The sequence below is a fragment of the Pyxicephalus adspersus genome, chromosome 1 (genome assembly GCF_032062135.1).
Source record: "Pyxicephalus adspersus chromosome 1, UCB_Pads_2.0, whole genome shotgun sequence".
In the NCBI taxonomy this organism is placed as follows: Eukaryota; Metazoa; Chordata; class Amphibia; order Anura; family Pyxicephalidae; genus Pyxicephalus; species Pyxicephalus adspersus.
The window spans coordinates 44,060,811-44,087,449 of NC_092858.1; the positions used below are offsets into that span (position 1 = coordinate 44,060,811).

At 37.0% G+C, this 26,639-nt stretch overlaps 1 protein-coding gene across 1 annotated transcript; it reads left to right on the forward strand.

Annotated features, from left to right (window-relative positions):
* The first annotated feature begins 3,326 nt into the window (after nucleotides 1–3,326).
* Nucleotides 3,327–26,631, forward strand: C1QL4 (complement C1q like 4). Its single transcript, XM_072398461.1, has 2 exons — nucleotides 3,327–4,305; nucleotides 25,121–26,631. The coding sequence occupies exons 1-2, from the start codon at nucleotides 3,745–3,747 to the stop codon at nucleotides 25,298–25,300; spliced, it is 741 nt and encodes a 246-aa protein (XP_072254562.1). The 5' UTR covers nucleotides 3,327–3,744; the 3' UTR covers nucleotides 25,301–26,631.
* The last annotated feature ends 8 nt before the right edge of the window (nucleotides 26,632–26,639 follow it).

Sequence of the window (26,639 nt, forward strand, 5' to 3'; positions counted from 1 at the left end):
AGACACAGAGATTTAAAAGACAGAAAGCTAGCAAAGTGAGAAAAAATGTAATTTGGAAATGGTTGTAAGATCAAGTGGTCTTTGGCTTGTTGGCTTTCTGCTGCTCAAGGCTATTAGTTCTTTGTAGTGAAAGTGACACTGAAACTGAAAAGTGTCCCATTGTGTATAACACTCTCACCTCCAGTACACTTATTTAGGGGAATGTATATTGAGTTTTCTATATTTTTTTCTTTAAAAAAATAAAATAACCTTTTTACATATAATAAGTCATGTAAATATGAAATATTTGATGTTAAAATTGTTCAGTTTTCTATCAGTAGGCTTTAACTAAACAAAGGGAGCTGCAATGCAAACTTAGCTTTCTGTGCTGTTTCCCTAGTAAACTCATAGGGGTGTATGAATAAAACAAGGAACCTCACAATCCCACAAACATTCCTTGGTGGGAATCTTCCAGGTCCATGTGTTTCAATGGTAGTAATTGATACCCAGCAAGGAATGTTTGAGGGGGGAATGCCTGTTTTATAAATAGAGCCCTTAGTGCCTTGGTAATCATTATTATTATTATTATTTATATTTTTATTATTATTAATAAACAGGATTTATATAGCGCCAACATATTACGCAGTGCTGTACATTAAATAAGAATTGCAAATGACAGACTAATACAGACAGTGATACAGGAAGAGAGAACCCTGCCCCGAAGAGCTTACAGTCTAGTAATCATTTAACTTAAATGTTGCCTGAACAAGAACAGCAACGTTCCGTCCTTAATAGACCATTTGGATCATGGCAGCATGATTTGGTTGCACTCCCCTAATACAAATGTTCAGTTCAGCTGAATGTTTATGTTTAGTCAATGGAGAGTGGACAAGGTGGAAGAGGAGGATTCTCTGCAGATGCTGCCAACATCACTTCTCACAGAGAAGAACAACATTAATAAGGACAGATGCTTGAACCTGCTTAATTGATTCTCCTTACTAGGAATGATTGACCAAGGACTAGGTGCAAGACTCACATACCTAAGAATGTGACCAATATGGCCAATATAAAACAAATACAGAACATCGAATCTCTGCAAAAACATAAAGACTTTAATACAGTGTGGGACTTTTCAATCTTACTTGTATCCCATTATTTCCATGGTGTTTTGTGAATATAAAATCTGAATATTTGGGGTATAACGAGGAAAAGTGAATGCCAACTTAGAAAAAGTATTCCCATTGCCTCCACTGTACCAATATTTACTTTGTAATATCCACAAAAATCATCTGTATTCAGTTTGTTTGTTTGTTTTTTTGTGAACTTGCTCAACCAGTGGGACCTGTGACTCCCCCCAATCATGGTGATTGACCTAACATATACAGTTTATTATACAGACAAGGACACAGTGTTACTGAATTCCTTATATTCACAATTCAACATTTTTTCCTTTTTATATTTTTTTTCGCATGAGTATTAAGGATTTAAAGCAAAGATAGCAGAGACTGTTGATCCAGGGAACATCTGATTCCCTCATGAAATCAGGAAGGAATTTTTCCCCTGTTGAAGCAAGTTGTACTGAGGTTTTTTGCCTTCCTCTGGATCAACTATGTCTTATAGGGTTTTATATCTGGGGTATGTTTATTTCCCCAGTGGTTGAACCTGATGGACTTATGTCTTTTTTTCAACCTAACCTACTATGTAACTATGTAACTATGCATGGCATCAGTTATTACAAATTGTATACTGTTATTACATTCATAAAACATTGTTACAGTTTACCACTTCCACATCCATTTCTTCTTTATTTCTTCTTTGGTCATTATATATGATCTTTAAAATACTCTGCATTGATTTCAATTATATTATTTCCTGATGTGCAAAATATAAAATGGAAAAAAAGATGCAAAAATAAGGTATTTCTGTAAAGACATGATTTGTAAATGTCACTTAGTAGAGTGGCTTTTTTCCTGTGTGCATGCATTTGCAAATGAATAGAGAGTGCACACCAGGTAAGGGGTGATGTCTGGGTCAGCTGGTTAAATGTTATAAAATGTGGCTGAACTTGCAGGAAATATTAAAGAATAAAGAACCTTAATATTATGTATAAATAACCACTAACAAACCAGCAATCCAAAAACCAGAGATTAACCTGTGCACAACTGTCTGGCTACATAATGATCTATGTTGGTAGAATTATTATTTCAAGAATTGGGATAATATAAAATTATATATAGTTGAGAACCTCCAAGAAGCTCCAAGAATTTGCTATAAAAGGCAATGCATTAGTGATGTACAGTGATGTCTGATAAGGAAACACTTTTCCAGCAGCCTTTGTGAGTCAAGTATTATCTAATATAGATAGACCCAGGGCAACATATTTAATTCTATAAATCCCAGCAATCCCCAATGAGTGCATGTGTATGATTTGTAGAATATGGCATGTGTAGGAAATTCAGTCATGGCTCAAGAACTGGCTAAATTAACTGATTCTCCCTTTTGTATAGAAGCCATGTAAATATCAGGTATCAGAAGAAGATACAAATGTGATATTTTATGGGGGGGGGGGGTGAATGTGATAGTGTATTTATCATTTAAACTGACCTTCTGTTGAGATCTATTTTACAGCAGGGCCCCTTTGCATAAAGCAGACAGTAATGAAATATGCACATACACAAATATATGTGCCATCTTGTAGGATACAGCAGATAACTATTCCCATAGGGGAATAAATAAGGTCCTGTGAACTGTATGCAGCCCTGAATATATTTCTGTCCTGATCAGGCATTTTAATTGATTAATTGCAGCCTGGGCTAGAATGAGATGGGGTTTATGATCTTTTGCTGCACCCCTAGGTGATTCTTGCTGGATTTGTCAGAGCTTAATCAATCTCTACATAGAGAAAAAGGAGAGAAAAAGAGAAAGTACTTAATTGCATTGGAATGATAGCAGCCGAGCATATAAAACACAGTCCTAAATATTGCTTTAGACTTGCAGTCTGCTACCTTTCTGCAAACAGGTACTAGACAAAAAACCAAACAAAGGTGGACAGGAAAGCAAAAGCCATAAGCTGAAATCCAGGCTGTGGGAACCAAGTAGAGATAAATGCTAGTGGTATCATACAGTGGCTTTGCTTGTTATATGGCATTAGATGAGACAGTCTCCCCTCCTCCTTGCCCTGAAAGGTACCCTGTCTATGCCAATCTGCCTTTTTCTCATGTAAATGAGGATAGAGCTGGTTTGCAGAGGATGGGATGGGATCAGACACTGTGCCTGCAGGCAGCTCTCAGCTTCTCCTCCTCCTCATGGCAGCAGAGGTCGCTCTGATTTTCTTAAAGACAGTTCACACATCTTTACCTCCCCAGACCTCCCTTATCGCTTGGATCTGATCACAGATGCTAGGAGGTGATGCACACATCATGCCCATGTGAACTGGCATGAAGAAAGGAACCCTGGGGCAATACATCTGCAGTCTAGACTGGCAAAGACAAATACTCCATTAAGCAGGAGCAAGTTTGCACTGCCTGAACACAACCAGGGACATACTGAACTTGGAGAAGTAGGGACTCATCCAACCAAAGGAAGACCCATTGGGGTTGGACGCCTACAACAAGCTTCCATTACCTTTGCTTCCCATTTCTCTCCTGGAATTGCTTTTAATAAGTTTTCACCATTACTTCCAAAAGTGAAGAAGATTTCCTAGCCCTGGCAGCGTCCAGGTTGAGTCGGCGCAAGAGAGTGATTGGAGCTGCCATAGGGGTGGCCATGGTTCTCATCTTACTAATAGCCATTCCTTTGCTGGTCAGCAGCTCCAAGACAAGTACCCATTATGAGATGTTGGGCAGCTGCAGGATGGTGTGTGATCCCTACACTCCCCAGACTGGAGCCTCCTCTGCTGAATCAAGCCAAGACTATGCCCTGATCTCTCCTCCACCCCACCTGCAAGGCTCCAAGGATGAGCAGGGCAAAAAGGGAAAATCGGGACTCAGAGGATTACCAGGACCACTTGGGCCACAGGGTCCACCGGGGCCTCCGGGAGAACCGGGCAGACCGGGACCACCTGGACCCCCAGGTCCTGGCCCTGGGGGTTATGTATCTTCTTATTACAGCCCCAAAATCGCCTTCTATGCTGGGCTGAGGAAACCACACGAGGGGTATGAAGTTCTGCGCTTTGATGATGTGGTGACTAATGTTGGGAACTACTATGAGCCCTCCACCGGCAAGTTCACCTGTCCCCTGCCTGGCATCTACTTCTTCGCTTACCACGTGCTGATGAGAGGTGGGGATGGGACCAGCATGTGGGCAGACCTGATGAAAAACTCACAGGTAACCTAAAATGGGTCACTAATTTCTGCTTAACCCCTCAGAAATCCAGACCACCTAATTTACCTGTGCCAGCTGCCAACATGATCTTAGTGCTGAATATAAAGTGTGACTTTACCCCCTGTATGAATATCACAGTGTTCAGCTTGTAACCATTATATATTCAGACAGCTCTACAGGTACCCGGGCTACACCGTGCCAGTCTAATGAATGCAGCAGGTACAAGACCAGCTTGGCAGGCAGGGTCACCCCAGGTCTTCTTCTATCTCATGACATGTAGTAATAGTCTAGTTGGCTCAGTACATACATATAAGATGAATATAGGAAAGTTAAAGTATAAATTAATTATCTGCTTTACAGATGCTGGTATTGTAGGTGCGCTATACTGGCACTCCCCTCTGCAAATACATTGTGCCAGGTTAAGGTAAATTATCTAAATTGGATAGGCATTTATATAAAGAAATCTGTAATAAAACAGGGTCCTCAACAGGTGCACAGCTAAAATCCTCTACTCATATACTTGTGGTCTGGGGGGAAATGATTAAAGAATAGTTTAAAGAATAGTTTGTGATGTTTAAATAATACAACAAGAGGAATAATTATATATATATATATATATATATAACAAAATTTATTTAATAACTATGAATTATGTGAATTGCATGAGTTGTACTTTACATTTTAGCAATATATAAATGCCGGTATTAGAATCTTTAGAATCTTTCGTTTCGGCTTTGTGGTTTTCCTCTGATCTGTAAAGGTCACAACAAAAGCATCAACTGATTTGCAGTAATTTATGTATTTCTGTCTAGTAGAGAATTCCCTAGAAATTGTCTTCCTCCAATTATATCGCATCGGGAGAGCTAATACAAGTGTATAGTGATTGCTGGAAGTCTCCTTTTATACATTTATTTTATTGTCCTGTAGACATCATGCTTGAACCCCTAGATATTTATATTCGTTTAAAGAAAACATAATACACCTTGGTATGATTTTTTAAAATGGACAGCACCAGGTATATAAAAATATTGGTAATTATGATGAAATAATTCAAGTTGTCTGAATGGTGCTATGATAATGGAGAATGAAAGGGGTACAACAGGTTAGTTCCGAATCTAATAAGTTCCTGTGGTTCAGGACAAACGAATGAAGAAGTAAAATGTACCAGATGTGATGTGCAGCTAATACAGGTGAATGGAGAGTTAATATATAAGTACCATGGACAGGGACCTAGGGGACTGCTCAATGGTGGACCTGTCATTATTAGAGCCAGGTCTTGTCTTTAGACCTGGAACCAGCTCTGATTTAATACACACACAATTACTTTATACAACTTGGAATGATTTCTAGAAATCGGAACCAATATATTGAAACAAAAGTCAGGCTGAATTACTAAAGGAGTTCATAACATTATGAACTACATACTTAGTGAAGCTTCACTCCAATTATCTAAGCTGATTAATTCATGTGAACATTAGCAGATATTTAAAGTTATTCCTCACTTCTTTCTTTACTTAATAATCAGATTCATTGCCTATATGAACTGTTTTTTTTTTAAAGATGCGACATAGTTATACTTTTTTTTTCTCCAGTTTTTTATAAATTGGTCATGTACACATTGTGTATTATTATTAGTAGTAATAGTATCAGTATTGTATAGCAGCATACAAGAATGTTTATTTATCATAACTCATTGATATAACTCTAAATCCCTGGAGTATACCCCTAATATATGATATGTGTCTTTATCTAATAGTATCACCCCATCTATTGTGCAGGTAATATGAATGGTCTTATTCGCACTGTATTACACACCCTGACATGATGACATCCCCTGGATGGAGGGGTAACATGTGTCACTATGTGTTGCTCATTTGATGGCTGGAATTAGATGTATGACATTAGGGAGGGTGGAACAGCTGCTGCCTGTCCCTGGATGCTCATTAAGTGGCATCTCTTTGCTTTGGTTATTTGTTGAAGGTTGCTGTCCAGATTTTGGTTGGTGCTGATCTTGGGAACAATAGGGCTGATATGGTGCTGGCTGCCAATAGAAGTGCCCCTGCAGTGTTCCCTATAGTGGAGGGATCACCTTTAACTATAGCTGTCCCTATGGTGGCAGGGACAGGAGGGGAGCCTTGATTTAAGTGACAGGGCTGCGCAGTGTGTGTAAAATGAATGACATGTTGTGTAGCACAGGAGCATCAACACAGATTAAAGAGAGATGTTTGTCGTGCAGTTTGAGCTGGTGAATATTTTATAGGGAGCAGAGGCAGTGATCTATATCCTCCTCACTGATCCTCCAGGATAACAAAGTTCTTTTTTATGTCTGCAGTACTAAGCCAATATTAGCAGTGTCTGGGAGGTTTGTGTCCTACCTGATATCAGGGGTGCAGCTCATTTTATCTGAGAGCAAGGGGACTGAAAAAAAATAAATTAGAACTATTAGAAAATATTTTTTATTGTAAATAATGCCATTAAATTTTGTATTGTCTTCATCTAATGTACATGCTTTGTGAACAAGTCAGGATGGAAATAGGAGTTTTTTTTAGCTGTTAATCATATTCTAAAAATGCCATTTCACTGGCTGTATCCTCATCCTCATTCTTCAATATTTTAAGTCACTGCCCAGAAAGGAATTTAAATTACACAATTGGAGAAATCCCAGAAGTCTTGAAAGTTATTCTAGGTGAATGCATACAGGTGCATGACAGCCAGATTATTGGCATGTTCTTTAATGTCAGCCTTTATTTTTATTTTATGGCAAGTAAGCTGCAAAAACTCTTGTAAAATGCATTGAGTTGATTTCTATATGGATAAGGCAGATACACATGGCCATGAGACAGCCAGGGAACTAGCATTTGAATAAAGATCAGCAATGGTAAACTGAAAATCTGCCTTTGTTAGGGTTAATGGTAGAACATGAACAGTGCAACTTATTGGTTGCAAGACCCTTTCTATATATAACATCTAACTGGTAAATCAGACAAAAGTCTGCACATGGCAAGTGGCTCAGCTGCAGCGTTAATATAAATGAAAAGTCCCATGATAACAAGGCAGGACAGACCCTAGTAAGTCTTATTTATTTTATAACCTGGGAAGCCTAAACTAACAATAGAACCGCTCAATATCTATTTATAAATGAAGATTTCCTCACCCTTTGTGTGATTACACATTCAAGTTGTAGTGAACAGTTATCATTATCTAATTTAAGCGAATGTGTGGTCACTTCAAGGGACAGTGCACACGGTGATGATGGAAGAGCCTGGCTTGGCGGTGGTCCGGGGAGGAGAGGGTTAAAGAGCGCTGCTGCTGATGCTGGCGGAGGGGTCAGCTGTGCAGGTGGAGAACCGCGGGGGAGGGGGGAAGAGCCATCCCAGGGACCATTCATCAAGGCACAGGGGGCACCGGTGACAAAAGAAGGACAAGACACATTGTATGCCTGCAAAAGTCACACGAGTATCTCTGCAAAACAACTGCAGCACCCAGATCGACCGATATATATCCGTGTGTGCATCGTGTACACTGCCTGGAGAGACAAAGGAGAGGGGTCAGCACCCAGCACAGGGCCCTGGGAATAAGAATATTCTTTATTAGAGGAGAATTGCTATATTATTGTACCTGATCAGAGATAAGACAGCAGAGAGCTAATATACTTACTACAGGCTCACACCTATCAGAAAAGTATATCAAAAGTAGCAATTCTCTTATTGTGATCAGTTATAAAAGACAGACAATACGACACTTCTATCTATCCATCTACATACATCTGTCTGTCTGTCTATCTATCTATCTATCTATATGCATCTACATATATCTGTCTATCTATCTATCTATCTATCTATCTATCTATCTATCTATCTATCTATCCATCCATCTACATACGTCTGTCTGCTTATTCATCTATCAATCTATTGGACTATCTATCAGTTATCCATCTATAAATCTAATAATCTGGTATTAATCTATCAAATATCTTTATATATATTTATTTATCATTCTATCTGTCCATCAATCTGTTATCTATCTAATAATCTATTAATCTGTTATTGATCTATCTACTATCTTTATATCTATTTATTTATCATTCTATCTATCTATCTATCTATCTATCTATCTATCTATCTATCTATCCATTAATCTGGTTTTGGTCTATCTAATATATTTATATTTATTTATTTATTTATTTATCAATCTATCTATCTATCCATCAATCTAATAATCCATTATTCTGTTATTGATCTATCTAATTTCTATCTATCTATCTATCTGCACAGATAAGTAAATTTTCACTAGGAATCTTTTGAGATATATATATTTATGTATATATTTATTTATAGATAGATATAATTTTACAGAGTATTTGTTTTGTCCTAGGCCTCATATCTAGGCATAGTATGACTCTTCCAGCAGCTGGCACAGCTTGTTATATGCACGGCATGTATATTTCAGATAACAGAATACCTATCTGGTCTGTCTCTGGCATTCTGGTTCTGTGTCAGGAATACACTAAGAAATCAATCTCCTATATTTTGTATAAGAGAATACCTATGATCTGTCTCTGGCATTCTGGGTCTGTGTCAGGAACACACTCCGGGATGAATGGATCTCTTACATTAGAATCCAGCCTAAAAGCAGATTCACCATCTACAGTGTGGCTTCAGACAAAACTGCTGTATAGATGTCAAATCTGCCCTGGAGGCAGAAGGTGCTACAACTTGATGACCAATTACTGCTAGTCTGGGGAAATCTCTTATTTCATGCAACTAGAATTATTCTGTCATGGAGCTATAATGTCAGGGGTTAAAGGGTAAAAACCTGAATTCTACACACTGATACAATTATTGTTGAGATTTCATACTGCAGGAGATACATTTTAAATACATGAATATAGAAAACATAATACCAAGTATATAATTTACCAACAACAGGCAAATATTTATTTGGATTGGTTATTTGTTCCTTAAAATGAATAGTTTTATTGCTAGTATATTTACATGACATTGGCTTTATCTTAAATTCCCATAATTCCCTTGTATATAAGAGACCAAGCTAAGACTGGGAGGGCCTGCACCTAGTCACCAGGAGCTAAAGGATGCAAATTCACATCCCATTTTCATGCAGCCTAGTTCCAGTACAATGCATGCCATTGTAACATCCCAAGGAATGAGGTGCTTAGCTGGAAACTACACAAAAATAGCAGCAGGCAGGAATTGTACTGCAGTATACTAAAATACATTTATGTGGATGTAGCCTCATTTGCTTAAGGTGGGTTCAGGTGCCATCAGGGTAACCATTGTTCATTCTTCCAGCCAGCAAAATCAATCTTACATGAAACTGAACCCATGTGTATGTACTATACTACTATGTACTATACCATGTGAAACTTCGGCCTGCTGTATGGACAGACAGTAGCTTAATAAATGGAATTAATTACCAGTGAGGTGTAATGGGAATCATTTCTAGTACAGGGCTTTACAAGACTTGAGGTATTGCAGAATAAAATAAAACTGAAACATTTAGTCATTACAACTAAAACACATACAAAAATGCATTATTTCAATAAAAATAAATTGTGTTTACACACAGACAAATAATTACTAATAATCAAATGCATTTATGCAAACTGAACACACCTGCATTGCACAGAGAGGCTACACACTTGTATCTGTACAACACCCATCAGTGAACTTTTCTAGAGACAAAACCAAGACAACTTTGCAAAGCTCACAAGGCCAGGCTGGACACACACAATGGTGCATGGCTTGTGTTATAAAGCTTAACTATGCAGTTAGCTATGTGCAATCTATGGTTGGTTTACATTCTTCCATGAAAGAATAGAATGTCATCATGAATACTAATATTCGATTAACTGAATTTATGTTTTTCTTGATGTTACTTTTATAATCAGAGTTACATATATTTTTTTAATGACACAACAAATGTAATTAAAACGTAAAGTTTATTTGGGGATTTTATATTTTTTATCACGTTAGTAAGTTTACATATTTAGGAAAGATACATATTTCTTTTTAAAAACTTTAACAGTATTTTGCTTAAGTTTGATACAGATAAAAGTGGGAATGTGTTCTCACATGTATTGAATTACTATGTGCAGAATACAAATTTAGGCTCAGGTGTGCATTTTAGTTAAATATACTCCTAAATTGTCTTGTATCTTTTAAATTATACTAGAGATATTTTTACTCTGTCACCTCAGACTGACAGCTCAGTAACCACTAAAAGGAGGGAGCAGAGGGACAACCTGACCAGTAAGCGAAGGCCCAGAGTCCTGTAAGACTTCTAGAAATAGGGAGCAGATACAGGAAATACAGACAGTAAATAGTGGTATCACCCTCTCTATATATATAATAGAGCATGGCTGTGGTTAAATAGAATTAATGCTAACCCACAAATATATATGAACGTTTATCATTTCATGCAAAAATGTGGTTATTAAATCATTAACTATCATATCATATGTCATATGTGTATTTTAATATTTAATATATGTGTATTTTAACTATTTTCTATGAATTCTGTACTACAATACCCTGCCAGATAAACAGAATAATTCTTTATTTAGCTGAATAGTTATCTGACCTGTCTTGTACTTAAAGCGTATCTATACTTATTGTTTTCTTAGGTTTAGATGGATTGGGGAAGGATTAGAACTCTTGTCATGTTTTACTGCAGTTGGAGGCTTCATTGGAGAGGTCCCTACATTTCATGTCTGGTAAAAAGGTCTCACCAGGACAGGATGATTCTCTAATATCATCACGAACAGAAGTAAGGATGAAGCAAAAACTGAATTAAATGTAAAAATTGAAAATTTCGAGCAGGCATGTTTTTTATTGCTGAAGGGACAAAACATATCTCTTCTGCAATAAAACAAACCTACCTGCCTGTTTGCAATATTTTCTATAATGTACACTGAGCTGTGCATGTGCATTTCTGTGCAATGAATGCTGGGAATGAATGCACTCCCATGCACATGTTAAGTCATTCCATAATGACCATAATGGCCAATGAAGATGGTTGAAGACTCCAAACCTGGAACCAGGTGAAGATACCGATAATGGAGTGAGGAGTCTCAGATAGCAGTAAGACCTGACAGAGGTTTTAACCTTTCCCCATTCAATCATAAACTAAACAAAGTCTGGAATACAGATTCACTTTAACTTGTGACACATTTTCCTTATTTTGTTTTCACAGTGGGGAAAATGAATTAAATGGTAAAAGAATTTAAAAATGAAACCAGAAAAAACATAAACAGAGCAATAGCTCCTATTTTCAGAACTAGCTTATTTGCAGAGGATGTAAGACATTTAAATGGTCAGTTCAATAAAGTAAGACCCCCTCTTTCTTCTCCTTCTTATAAAAATAATAATAATCATGATTTATATAGCACCATCATCTTCCATGGAGCTGTACAACACATAGCACAAGGAATGGAGGATGATTATTATTATTATTATTAAGTATATCTATATAGTGCTCACATTCACTGCATCTCCTATTCACATATGTAAAGTAAAGATTGGCATACTATAGTAAGGTTTACTATCCCCTGAAAAAATTTGTCCTGCTGCTGGCCAATATTACACTTCTGTATCTGATACAGAATATTCATTCTTATAGTAAAACCCAGCCTGTATTCTTTAATTTTAGTAAATTTAGCTTTTTTAGCCTTGCGTTTTAAAATCAATGGGCTAATGGTCAATTAAACATTGCTGTGTCATCTGTGTTCCCTTACTTCTTGTAGTAATACTATATTTTTTTCTTTAATATATCCCTGCTAAAAAAGTCCTACTGCTGGATAATTTTACACACCTGTAATGGGGACAGCCTCAGTGAGCTACTGGTTATTTTCTATCTGCCAGCCAAAGTGGGCCTATTACCATTTATTAAAAAAACTATGTGCTGCTACTAAACTACCTGAATTAAAAGCTCTATTTTTAAACTAAAATGAAACAGGCTGGGTGCTGCTGCTGTATGTAAGCCAAGCCTATTGTAAAGGCGAAACTATAAACCATAACCATAAAAAGAAAAAATCAATTCCACAAACAGCAAATGTTGTCGCTAAAACTGTTTGTGCAAATTGTAGTGTTTTGTAGCACCACATACAGTTGTAAGACATCCCTGAAGCATGTTATTGAAGGGGTTTATGTATTTTCAATGTTTTACCATGGAAGTCAAATGAAAAGACCTTTTTCCCTCTGTACAGTATATTTGTACATTGGAATATGTCCCCCATGGCAGCGGCCAGCTTCCCGTGCCTTTTTTGACAGTAATTGGTTAATTATCTCTAAAATAGGCAGAGTCTACTGGTAATATTCACTTAAATTTCCCATTAAGTTCAGATTTACCAAGTTTTACCTTGCCAAATTAAACCCGGACAGATTTTCCCATCCTTACTCCTGTTCTCACGTCTTCCCTCTTACCTCAGAGAGCTAACATGGCAGCCAAAGAACTAATACGTTTAGAAGTAAATCATGCAGGTTTTCTTTAAGCCTTTTTTGAAGTGTGCAGATCTTTTTTAAACTACATTACAGTTCACAGGCAACATAAAAACCAAAGATATAACAATTACATTAGGCTTAATGCACGCTGCCATTGGCACTTATTTAGCATTGCAGTGTTTCATTTGGACTCTATTTAGGTTATTTTTGAGATAATCAATTAAAATGAAAATGAACGTGCAGTATACACTACGGTATTTACCTTCTGTTGGATGCACCTGCAGTGTGTGGGTGGATTCAATGTAAGTAAAGATGACTGTATTCATTGTTTCTCTATTTACAGAAGAGATGTTAGCATGCAGTTTATACAGACATAGGTTCAACAACAGTCCTCATGTACTGTGAATAAATATATAGCAAAAAACAGAATGTACAAACCTTACAAAAAATGCTAGCAGAATCTGCACTGAGAACCTACAACTGCAATATTAGTAGTAAGCAATAAGAAAACACACAAATGTTTGGTGTGCAAAAAGTCAGGTCAATTAAAGGCAAACTGCAAAACTTGGAAAACTAGAATGAATCATCTAAAGAGATGAGTTAAACAACAATAGGTCAAAAGTGTTAAAGAAGAAGCTTTAGATACCGAGTGTACCTTTTACACTAAAAATGGTACCTCCTGATTTTTCGCTTCATGCATTTATAACTTGTACATGTTGGTGGAATAGTGATGTTTATATACAATTGTTGTACAAACACTAAGGAAGATCCTTTGTATATCGTACCAATAGGTGGAATGGAGATGTATAAATACAGTACTGGAAACACTAGTAGAGAGAGCCCGGCCTTTTCATACTGACAATAAGGATCCTTTCACATTGTCCCTGCTATTTTATGAATGGATAACAGCAGCAATAGACACCCATGGGGCCGCCATTTGCTGCAAGTAATATCATTTATAAACTAGCAGGGATGTAAAGGAGGGCACACAAACCAGACACTCCAGACACAAAAATCAGAATGCCGTATCTCTGAAATGACAGCATGGAGGTAACTGTAATTAACACTTCATACCTACCTCCTGCTGTCAGTAATATTTCCTGCAACTTGCCCTAAAATGGCACTTTGTGGAGTGGTTCATAGAGGAAGATCGGCAGTTTGCTAATAAAGTAAAGTAAAATATCTACCTATGTCTGTCGGATATTAGGGCGGTAGGGGAACAGAGCATCAGTAGTGTCAGTGGATTGGAGGCTGCAAGTAGAAAAGTATATCTATAGAGAAAGCTGATAGCCTGCAAATAGTGAAATTAGAGACAGGAAAATATACTTCTGATAGTTCTATGGGCACTCATCACATTTGCTTATTTTTCTTTCTTGTTGTTCCATTTGAGGACAGGGGTGTCCTTGTTTTATTTTTTGGGTAATATGAGGTCAGCAGTTACTTTTTACCTGTTGTTTCTTTGTAGCAGTATTTTCTTTTTTGATGCACTGCTTCCCCCAAAAATGGTCTTTTCTTTCACTGGGCGATATTTTGAGGTTTTCAGTATTGTCTTTAATATTTTTGTGCTAATGCTAAGTGCAAGAACAGTGTGTACCTAAAGCACCTTATAGTATATCTATATAGTGCTCACATTCACTGCATCTCCTATTCACATATGTAAAGTAAAGATTGGCATACTATAGTAAGGTTTACTATCCCCTGAAGAAAAATTGCCAAAAGTGTTAAAGAAGAAGCTTTAGATACCGAGTGTACCTTTTACACTAAAAATGGTACCTCCTGATTTTTCGCTTCATGCATTAATTCCTAAACTATAAGTTATATGACTAATTTGCAGGACTGCAGGGATGGGTGCTGGACGGGAGATATATTTCTCCATTATTTAGCACATGAGTGAATGCTGGGGAAAGAGTCAGAAAGGAAAGAGAGCAACTCTGCAAGGGATTGCTATGGTTTAATCTGGACCCTGGAATTGGAAGGAAGGTATTGGGTGGGCTTTCCCATTTCACCTTTGGTACACCCAGTGGTTTCGCTGTAGCAAATTGAATGTGTGCTATCAGAGGCAGAGGAAGTGGAAATTGTAGGTTGTACCCAAGCCTGTGTTTGTGCCTGAAGCTAGGAAGCTTTTTTTAGCACTTTAACAGCAAAAGCTGTTGATGCTGGGTCTGTTTTGATCTACTTAATGGACTATGGGACCTTGCTAAATACTTTAAAGGAGTGTTCCATGGACGCTGAGGACTCTGCCAGCTGATGCAAGCTGAATATATGTTTTTGTTGCTGAAGAAAGCTATTTTGTTTTTGAACTAAAGAGACTGTTCAGTGATACAAACTTCATTGAGGACTTGCTGCAAAGATCTAATCCCCCCTAACTTCACACCAGTAATAAAGATTCCTTTACTTTGCCCGATCAAAGCAGGACAGAAAGAGCTACAAATGTTAATGGACAGCATAGTATAATAAGAATATGGGAAGGTTATCTACACTGCCCTTTACCCTGAATTCACCAGGATTCCTATAAAAGTGAACTTTAGGTTCCAACTCCTGAAACTATCCTCCTGTCAATAAAGAAGCTCAAATTGCAAAAAAATAAGGGGACATTTGGAGGTAACAGCTATCCACATAACAAATAGAAGCAATTAGTAAATCACAATTTAGTAATTCTCTTTTTTATGTATGTAAATGGTCTAGTTTTACAGAAAAGAAAACCTATATACAATTAAAATGGAATAAATGTGAAACTCTAAATTTTTTAGTGACATTTTCATTGCATCAAACATATTGCCTAAACCTTTGGTGCCAAGCCTGCAGGCAATTGGCACTTTCTGGGTAGTCATTGGAGCCCTGGCAGACAGTAATGTTTGTTTTCCTGAAATAATATTTTACTCGGTCAGTAAAGGAAAAATAATCTTTAGTCTGCAATCTAGTAGTTAAAAGAATATCAAACATGGAAGCAATAATTTTAAAGTGGATTATAGGGAGCACAAATGTGGAGGCATTGATTTGTAAAGGGGCTGTAATAGCATTTCTAGCAGACTCATGTAACATGTTGCATGTCTGCAGCCTCTGATAGCTTTTTGCAGCATTATATTTACTGAACATTATGTGGGCCTCTTTATTATGTGGATGGTAGGAGTCTGAACTGAAAAGGATCAGGCTGCCAGGAAAAGGTATGTCCTCATACTGTCCTCTTTGCTAGTTGTATTATTATTATTATTATTATTAAACAGGATTTATATAGCGCCAACATATTACGCAGCGCTGTACATTAAATAGTTGTATCTGGTATTTTAGACTGCTAATTTTTTTGAAAATCTATGATCAGCAGCAAAATGCTATATGTGAGAAAAGGTGAATGTGTACCAAAAGTGCAGTTCAGGTATTTTTAAAAACATTCTTTATTTGTAAAATATAACAAAATCAAAGGTTAAAAACATACAAACTGTGTTTGTCACAAAGAAGCAAACACAATTGGAACCACTAACTAAGCAGACCATTCTCCAACAGATCTGATCAAGATACATAGTAATCAAATAATGAATTTAGGTTGGGTAGTATATAATTGTCTTAAGAGGTAGGGTTCAGGTGGCTCATATTTTGGAGAGCCCATAATGACATTTTTCTCTGGTACCATGTAGACTGAAAGTGAGAATTTCCATGAGCATGATCTCATTCACTCTCTTTAACCAGATGGTTGGGGCCAATTGACATTTCCACCAAGCACTGAATTACGACTCATGATTAGGAGACTGTGAAAATAGTAGAAAATGACTGTGATTTAATAAGAAGGGAATGAAGTCATTTGTGAACCTCTGAGCAATATCCCTCACAGTGTCCTAAAAATTAAATTGAGCCAGAGGCCCAGAAGAATATACTAAGCATTGTGTCCTTTCTGTTCCACACATTCAGCATTCTTCTGGAACTGCAGAGAAAGAGTAATGCAGGCACCCTGGGTGCAGTATCAATAGGACACATTCTTATACACTGTTCTTAAAATGTGTTATTGATGGAGTTCAAGTATTTTCAAGTAAAAGCTAAACCTCTTTTTAGTTAGTAGTTCTGGGGCCTTCACCTACCTTTCCACCCTTTCATGCTGTAGCCATACTAGACAGGTTCCTGATCATTATCAGATAGAACTTTATTACTTAGTAAATAATGAGTTGTATATACTGTATAAAGGATATAGCATTTTGGGCCTGTCCATTTGGAATTAGGACTCTGTTCCCTGACATGAGTGATGCACTGGTTAAATTCTTTGTTTTTATTAAAAAAGCCACTTCTTCACACAGCTCCTTAATTGCTGGCACAATGACACTCTGCTTCTCCTCTCTTAGGGTTTGCAACAGTTCCGGACATTCTGGTTCTGTAAAGCACTTTTTTAACAACCCATTGTTCTATTCTATTCATGATTTTCAGTAGTATGTCACTGTCAAAGCATACTTCTGTAAATCCTGCTTTGAGATTTTAGACAGAATTAGATTTGGATTTTGGACGGAACTAGATTTGGAGCGATTTTCATTCATTTGGCTGTCCTGAGACAAATCCAACTTTTTATGTTAATTTACCAAAAAGGCTTCTGGGAGCCCACTTGTAGTAGCGTTGCTTGTGCACCTGATATGAGGCTTGCCTATTTGTAAAAGGATTTGCCAAATATACCTGATTTTTGAGATGCATTGTTCTGTTTGGCACCCTAAATATCACTTTTATTTTTTTTTTTTTATAAAATTCTTAGTGGTATATTTAAAGTTCCATCATAAAGAATGAATTGCACCAAATTCTTTTTCAGTGTATAGTGTGCACACCTAACCCTAAAGGCTCTCCACAACCTGTCCTCTTTCTTTACATTCCAGATACTATCCTAATTGTAACCTTTGCTCATCCTTTGAAAACCCATTAGCTTCTATGTGAATTGGCTTCTAAATGTTTAGTCCCTAGGAGGTCATTGTATTGACCAAATCAGAAGCCATCTGTGTAAAACAGTGATCTACATAGGAACCAGATTAATAATTAGAGTAAACCAGATGATTTTACTGAAGCATTTAAAATTTAGATATATTTCCAGGTTGTAAATGATTAAAATTGTGTTTAGAAGTAGAACTTTGATCACCTAAATAAAAAAGAAAGTGCTGCAGCCAATACTAATACAGTTTTCTCGTAGTCTCTCTGCAAAGGCTCACTAATGTTCATTGAGCCTGCCAGCAAAGACTACTTAATACAGCTTCCTGTGAGGGGGTGTGAAGAAAGCTGCACTGCTCCTGACATTGGAGCATAGTTGCCACACTTGGCTGTACCTCTGTCCTCACTGCTGGTTTAACCCTAAGCTTAAGGGTAAGTGTGCTTGGTGTACCTTCATATACCATGCACAGCTGCATGCTGTACCTGATGTATGGAGTTTCTACTCTCCAATGCAGAGGACTTTCAGGTGGAATTCCAGTAGAATCAAGTTGAATTTTTACAAAGTAGGATAATTCTACTGTTGGTAGATTTTTCTACTACTAGAAGAATAAGTCCACTGCTTGATTATACCAAAAAATAGAAGGAGGGGTTATGCAATGTGTACTTTAAAGTTGAACATCCTAATCCAAAACTGAAATGCATATATGTGAGCTGTTTTCCCAAACTAGCCATCTTGTCTCTTATCGGCATACTCCATGTTAGCATATACGCACTGCATCACACCAGAATGGCTCCTTGTGCTGCTTTTTCCTCTCTGAATCTGAGCTTTTCTGTGGAAGTCAGAAATGTCATGAAGTCAAATAAAGTTTCCTACACTATTTGTATTTATAAGAATGCTTGTAATGATGTAATAAAGATTTAAAGCTGCAATAATGTTCCTTTTGCTATCTTGCCGGAGTTCCGCATTATTGCCAGCATATTCTACATTGTGTGTACAGCATAGAATAGGTTGGCAGTCTAATTAACCTGATTCCGTATACTTTCAATGTATAGCTGATGTTATATGACCTCTTGTCTTATTATGACCTCCACTGTTATGTATACAACTAGAATATAAAATTGTTGCCCATAACAACTAAACAGATACTTAATTCTCTACATAGTCCAACTTGTTCCTTAGAACTCCACTTGCTACAACACTTGCTCTACTTGCACAAGCTTATCCCCTTTAAGATCATAGTAATAAGCATTTCCTTTTAAAGCAACATTTTTGTAGAGCATGTCACATCTACCATTACTGTACTTATAAACTATTTTATGCTGAGAAATGGCTTTGTTTTATAATGAATGGAGGGAACAAAGAAAGTAGTGAGGAAGCTGTGGAGAGGAGGCATGCGGTGGGAGCTGATATAGAGGTGCTGCTGTCATCCAGACACAGTGCAGCCCATCAAACTCTCACCTGACCATCTGGCGGGGCACACACCGTAAAAGTCCCAGGTGTCTGGTTTCCATAGCAACGTGCCCTCGCTGTCCAGGGAAAGGATAGGAGGGTCAGTAGCAGGAGTCCCCCTCGTTTAAATGAATCAAGTCTGCATGTAGACCAGGTTAGGGGTTCAGTTCTGGGCTCATCCCTGAAGACGTACTCTGAAAGATAGACTCTGGGAAAATCAGTATGTGCATATTAAAAACAGCAAAGAAGTCGTGTAACAAAGGAAAAGCTCTCTAATGCCTTCAGCTTATTTAATGAAGAAATTATTCAATAAAATTAAGGCCCACCTAACATAATCAAGCATTCTCACTGTCTTTTTTCTCTGCCAAGGAATTTGTGTGGATACACTGAAATAGATAATAAATAGCATAGTCATCTCTCTTATAGATTGCCACTTAATAAGGGGTTCTACGCTTTTTTATGTTTATGGTTTAAGTAATCCCAATTACTAAAATCTCAAGTAAGATTTTACATGTTGTTGTTAAAAAGTAGTTTTCGGCATTACAAACAATTACAATACATACATTTTCTGACATACCATTTACCATATGTCTTTAGTCCAGTCCTATGAAATCACAAGTTTTCTTCCCTGTCTTCTTCCTCTGGAGATGGGCAGATTGTAAATGCTGCAGAGAGTTGTGCCACTTCATGAGTATGGTGCCATTCTCTGCAGAGTTCTCTTGTAAGTGCGGAGTGTTGGGGGCAGAGCTTTGACCCCCTGAACCTTTAGAAAATAGCTATACATTGCTGGGAGTCATGTAATCCAGAAAAAGAGCAAAACAACATCAGTTGATAGGTAAGTCTTTTGGTTACAGTGTTGGTTCTAGGTTGAGTATAGCAGCCAAAACTAGATTTTGTGAGAGAATAAAAAAGATAGATTACCCATTTAAAATGCATTTTTTTTTCTTTTTTGCTCCTCTCCCTTTTTAGGAAGGTTTAAAGTAAGAGATAAAATTGAATATTATAAAATACAAATGGATAAGGGCAGTTTTAAAAGAAGAATAGGAATAGTAAGGGTGTTAATAATAATTGATGGATATCTGGTAATGATTGGATATTACTGAATTTGTCAAGGTGCTTTCCTTTTGCTTTCCTTGCTTTTCCTTTACTTTTGTGTACTAAAGATGAATTTGTATATTGTTGTCTTAAATGAAAATGAATAAAAATATTGAAAATCTACAATGCATTTACAACAGGGCTATCTAATGTTTTTATAAACCACACCCTTCCTTTATTTACTGATGTCTGTAGGAGAAATACTAAAATGGATGTGTGCGGATCTTGGTCCTCAAGGCTTTACAGCTAATAAAATTGTTCCTGTTTTAAATACACAATTTAGAGAAAATTAAAAAAGAGTTTGTGATGACGGACAGACACACCCAATATATGCTCCTCTGAGTCTTCTCTGCAGAAAGCCACCAATCCAATTTAAACCTACTGGAAATGTGTAAAGAGTATTGATGATACAGGATGCAGAAGTTATGATAAAGTTATGCAGTAAATGCACAGGAAATAAACACATAAATGTGAACAAACTAAGTAAACATGAGAAATGTTATCCAGATTCTATTTGAAGTCGATAACAGAATTATTTAAGTTAAATCCAAATTCTAATTTTAGAATACTAACTATGTTTGGTGGATAGCATTAGTAGATGAAGTTCAGCAGCTGGTGCAGCCAACATTGACCCCTATGCAGAACTGACTTGATTGCCTTTCCCGCTAAACTGACTTGTGGCTCCCTATCGGGGACCACAAGTTAGTTCACGTCAGTTTCAAACGCCAATCAAAATTTTGATGTTTGTAAAGTTAAATAGTCCTTTACAACTTGGCTGGAATTTAAGCTGCTATGATTTAAAGTACCAATCACCTAAACTTGTTATTTCACTAACTTTATTGCAGGTAAAAGCACAGAAAAAGATCCAGTGTTTTAATTACTTTCTTGCACCATTTTTCTTTTCCATAATCATATTTCTTAAACTATGTACATCCAAACTTGCTGGAAAATTAATTTTGACCTCGTTTTTTCTGGGAATGCCTGATTATTACGAACTCCTTCTCTCACCTCCCTACTTAGCTTTTTATGTAGCTGACAAGGTAAAATGAACTCCCAAGTTGTCTGTGACTAGCAGCAGTGTTATGGCTATTAGAAAGGTAAATAAAATAACTGAAATATGTTAAATGCACATACAATCTATTAGGAAGATTGTTGTTAAAAAAATTAGAGCTCCTTGCAAAGAAAAATCAATGTGAGCAGCAGGAGAGAAAATTACTTTCTTGAAGTTTTAGTGACAGGGTCACTTTATTAAGTATACAGTGCAGTAACCCACAAGAGCCAATCCAACAATCCTTTTTATTTAACTAATCTGCCCTAAGAAAACATTTAAATGATAAGCTCCTATAGGTCCCTTCATTCTTTATTTGATCATTGTTTTTTTTGCATTGGTATGTTGATTGAGCCTATAGGACTTTATGCAATGCCATTGAATTATATCATAGGCAGTCATATGTCTTTAGTGTAAGGTTCCTGTAGGAAATTCACCATCTGTATAATAATGCTAAGAGATTTTAAGTTAAATCCGCAATTTTAAGATTTTTTTTGTAACCAATTAATTCACAGTATAAAATGTCCTGATAATCAGTCTTATTTGCAGAAATTAGGTATATATTTAGGAGGTCAAAATAACTGTGAATGAAAAAAAACTTGCTAAACAACAATTATCCACACCCGTCATTAATTGCTGCCAGTATATGATTAATATGTATATGTGTTTGTGTGTTTATTTAGCTGCTACTGCTTGTATTTATTCATCTGGTTTGTGGTGTTTACTGCATTCTATGCAAAAAAAAAAAAGGTTTAGAAAAGGATGCATCTCTTGGATGTCATCCTAGTCAGACCATGTACAAGAAGCATTCATTTGTTACAATCAATGTGAATGTTTTGCAATGTAATGTTTATCACTTTAGCAAAAAATATAGTTAATTTCTCTCTTTAATTATTATTTAACACATGTATTTGTCTTTCACGTAAAATATATACACACTTTAATTAATTGTGTCAGTGATTACCATCAGACAGTCATTAGGCTACAGTTGGCAAACTCTAATGCACTGATAATTAATATATTATATGACAGCTCTGCTCCATTTATATCTGCTGTTTTCCCTAGTTGTATAAGCCCATTTGTTTGCAATTAGGAGTTAAAGTTTAGCACAGTGACAGTTTGGTTTACATTTCCCTGTGACTGCTATGACATTACATTTGTCACACTGACTTGTCTACAGAATGGTGCACGCATACTGCAGTTCTCTCTCTCTCGCCCCTAGCCCCTAGCTTCTTATATGTATTGAATATTCCAAATATGAGATCTCCATATCCTATCCCTCACCTACGCATGTTCAAGCACCACCAGCTGCATTATCCATAATATAAAATACAAAATGAGAACCTTTTGTAATAGCTAAAGTAGGGGTGCAAAACTAGGAACCAAATAAACCCTAAATAAAACAAGGCATATTCCTAACTCAAACATGATGAATAGTGTAAATTATAGGTAGTACTTTTACAACTAAATATATTAAATTCCAAATCTCAGTGTGTATCTCTTTACATATACATAAGACCTTTATTTCGTATTAGTTTCCCAGTAATAGATTGAAGTCCTAAATTTGTTCACACCTACCTTCTGTGACTGTCCTGCCCCTCCACATGTAGACACATGATTTAAGCTGTATAGCACATTTGGCGCATAAACAAGCATTCTGTTCATCACTTTTCTTCTTCGTACTTTTTATGTTAAACTCAATAATTAATAGATATTAAAATGTGCCTGGTTCCATATTAATTCTGGCTTTAATTTACCAGAAACCAAGTTTAGGTAAACTGACCCCTAAAGTGGAACTAAACCCATGCAACTCATATATCCGTGTCCAATCACAGGGCGCCACTATCTTCCTTTATTCTTCCTCCCAGAAAGGATCTCCAGCCATCACGATTGGCCATGCTGGGTTGACACAGGCAAACGGAAGTTCATTATTCTCCGGCACATGCAAAGGAAACCAGGATTTCTGCACTTCACTGGCAACCAAAGTTCATATGCAGCTTTTTCATATTTCCCCACACAATTAAGCAGGAAGTATGGGTCATTGCAAAAGGGACATCACCTGTATCTTTCTGCAATAACCACCTGCCTGATCATTTTTTTTGTAAAGTGGAACTTTAGTTCCACTTTAGGTAAAAACTGTTCATCATAAAGAATTATTTGAAGATAGATAAGTAGACAGTCCTGAACAATCCTTACAATCTGGTATCTGTGCATTTTTCCCAGATGTGCTTCTTGCTGTGTTTGAGTATTTGGAGGTGGTGATGTGATTTTTATGTATTCTTCTCATCCTCAATATCCCTACATGAATAAAACTGGAAAAATCCCCTGCACAAATATGTTTTCTGCTTTTTGCATGACATTAATAAACAGAAAAAATTATTCCTCTGGTAAGATTTTATGAATCAAGCCTACAGTGTATAACAAAAGAGAGAAAAACTCACAGTGACTTTATTGATGTATACGACAGGACTGGACTTGCTCCAGGCAACTGCAGACTACACAAATGAAAAAAAGGATCTATTTAATGCATTTAGGTCCAACTACAAAGCGGTTTTAGCACATAATTCATATCATCATTTTTTAGGTAGAAAAATTTTAGATCTGTATATGCTCATTATAAAATGTCCACTGATTTGTATAAAATATTGAACATACAGCAAAGGCTGCATAAGGAAGAGTGTTATGACACTTTGTCAGATGTACCCTGAGGGCGCTACACTTTCACTATTATGTGATGTTAAATGACAAGATTTCTATGCTACACTCAAAATACCATTGCCAGGGAATAAAATAAAGACCAAAATTCCCTTAAATAGGAGGTGTTGGACTAAGTGCAGGCAGAGATTTGTGTTTTAATGTGAGGATGTCTTTATTGTATGTTATGATGGTAGAGCTCTATTGTGAATGCATAAACTAGGAGAACTACAAATCTGTGTAACGTATTTATCTGTTTGTCAAGGGTTTATCTGTTTGTGGGGTGGTTAAGAACTGGAAAGCGTTTGTATCCAATCAGGAAGATTCAATTTGCAACATTGTGTGCACCACACCGTAGTAATTGTTATTTTCTATCCATATAGGTCTTTCTATTTCTCAACCTAATTATCAGGGTTAAGGTAGTTGGCACCTGCTAAATATTGTCACAAATTAGCTCCCCAGTGTTTAAAAAGCATTGCAACCATCCCATTACTCCTTGGACTCATCAGAGCCTACCGACCGATACAGAATTGGTGGCTGTCACACTGACAGCAGGGTTGAGTACTTTATGCTTATCCAGGGAGTGCTGTGATCTCTCAGTGTAAGAATTAGCTGACAGTTTGGCAGCTCAGTCCTGCACAGTTCAGGACACAACAAAGAGATACAAATGAAGGAGGGGCTCCTGTCCCAGCTATACTATTCACCCACCGGATTGTCCATGGTGATTGCATCTTCTGCCTTTACGTCGGTCCACACCTGACTGCACATTTATTCAGGAAGCAATAATGCATCATTCACCTTCATTCACCTCATGGTTCCAGGGCAAGTAAGGGCCCAATCAAATAAATCAATGGGGGGAAACATAAATTCCTAAGGTTTATGGCCTGTCTCTTCTTCAGTCACAGAGAGTCTTACGAGAACTCCGGGGGCATCACTTGTTCCACACAGCAGTCTGCTTTTTTTAACTACTCTCAGAATGTAGATGAAGTGTGGTGATAGTGATATCCATATTCTAATAAATTTATGCTCACTAATCATTGAGGTGTTGACTTTTTGCATTCCCAAACTGGTTTACTTCCAGAGTAAAAATAATTTATTGGAACACATTTCTTGTTAGTGTATATTGGAAAAAATTGATGGCTTATTTTTCAGATTTTGACCATTTTTTTCTTACCCTTGCAGGTTCGAGCTAGCGCCATTGCTCAGGATGCAGATCAGAACTATGACTATGCCAGTAACAGCGTCATACTGCATCTGGATGTGGGGGATGAAGTATACGTAAAGCTGGATGGAGGCAAAGTACATGGTGGGAACACTAATAAGTACAGTACCTTCTCTGGTTTCATCATCTACCCTGACTGAGAAATTAGACTTGCAAAAAAATATCATGAACCCTTTCCTTGCCAGAACCTTTCAGAGTATTGCTCCAGTAACCCTTAGCCTGCAAGACTGATGTGTTACTCCATGTTAATTTTTCCCTTATCATTAACCTTCAACACGTCTTACCGGTTTTCTGTTAGGGATGGCTAGTACATACAATGATGCTAGTTACTCATCCAGCAAAGGAGAGGTCAAACAGCAGCTTTTTCCTTCATTTCGATATGAGCAAACATTAAGGCTTCCATTGTAGGGAGCCAGAAATGAGGACTTTTTTTGATCTGCGGTATCTTGTCATACTGGTTATCAGATATTTCATCCTGGAAATCATGGATAACTCCATGTTCCTTTAATTTGGTATCTTGGCAAAAGATGGGGCATGGGGACTACACCGGGGCCAAATACTACACAGGAGTAAGGTGAACCATCTGTGTGCATGTATGTAATTAATTATGTGTCACCACTTGTCAGTAAGTGGATGCAGAAGACAGTTTAAACAAAGTTGGCATATCTTTGGACACATCATCTTTAACACTCGACTTGCAATACAAATACATGGGAGACGGGAATATTTTATGTTTTCAACATATTGTTCTGAAAGCATTCTCAAGGTTTCAAAAGAGGAAAAAGAGTTATATGAACTTTTCTGCGAAGCTTTGGGTGTTCTAAAAGGAACCCTTATCTAAATATAATTAATGTTAAATGTATAAAAGCTATTAATGCTACGGTTATGTACGTGGATTGCTATAGATTAATGAAGACAGCTGCAATCTGTTATTTATTTCATAAGTCCATCAGTGCAACATCTGCTAAATCTCTGTTATTCAAACCTGTCTCTATTTCATACAAATAATATAAACCAAAGTCAATGACCCCTGGTCATTATTGTACCACATTATGGACAATGGTTGAAGAAACCAAACAAAAACATGGTGTAGCAGGGAATAAAAAAAACAACTCATCTAAAATCTATGAACAGGCTGTCAAAAGTTGAAATCCATGGCTGGACAACAAATCAGAAGAACGAATTTATTTTCTCAAATTTTAGATGAGGTACTCAATACTATATTTATCTGATGTATGTCTGTATGTAAATGAGTGAGTATGATGAAAGATAGGTGTCTCTTTCAGCACTGCTCCCTCTATAGGAGGGGGAAAGCAGTGGTATGCATTAAGTGCTCCTGTAAGGACTCTTGCCCCAACAATAGTGCTGTGGCTCTGCATGCTGCTGGGTTTAACGTCTCCACCTTTACTGTCCCATGTCTCTATGTTGTGCAGCGTGAACTATTGGAGTGTTTTGTACAACTACTAATAAAACCGCGTG

Excerpts from the sequence above, each read along its gene's own strand:
- C1QL4 (XM_072398461.1), top strand. The coding sequence starts at position 3,745 with ATGGTTCTCATCTTACTAATAGCCATTCCTTTGCTGGTCAGCAGCTCC. Across the intron at positions 4,306-25,120 it reads ACCTGATGAAAAACTCACAG|GTTCGAGCTAGCGCCATTGC; the intron begins GTAACCTAAAAT and ends TTACCCTTGCAG.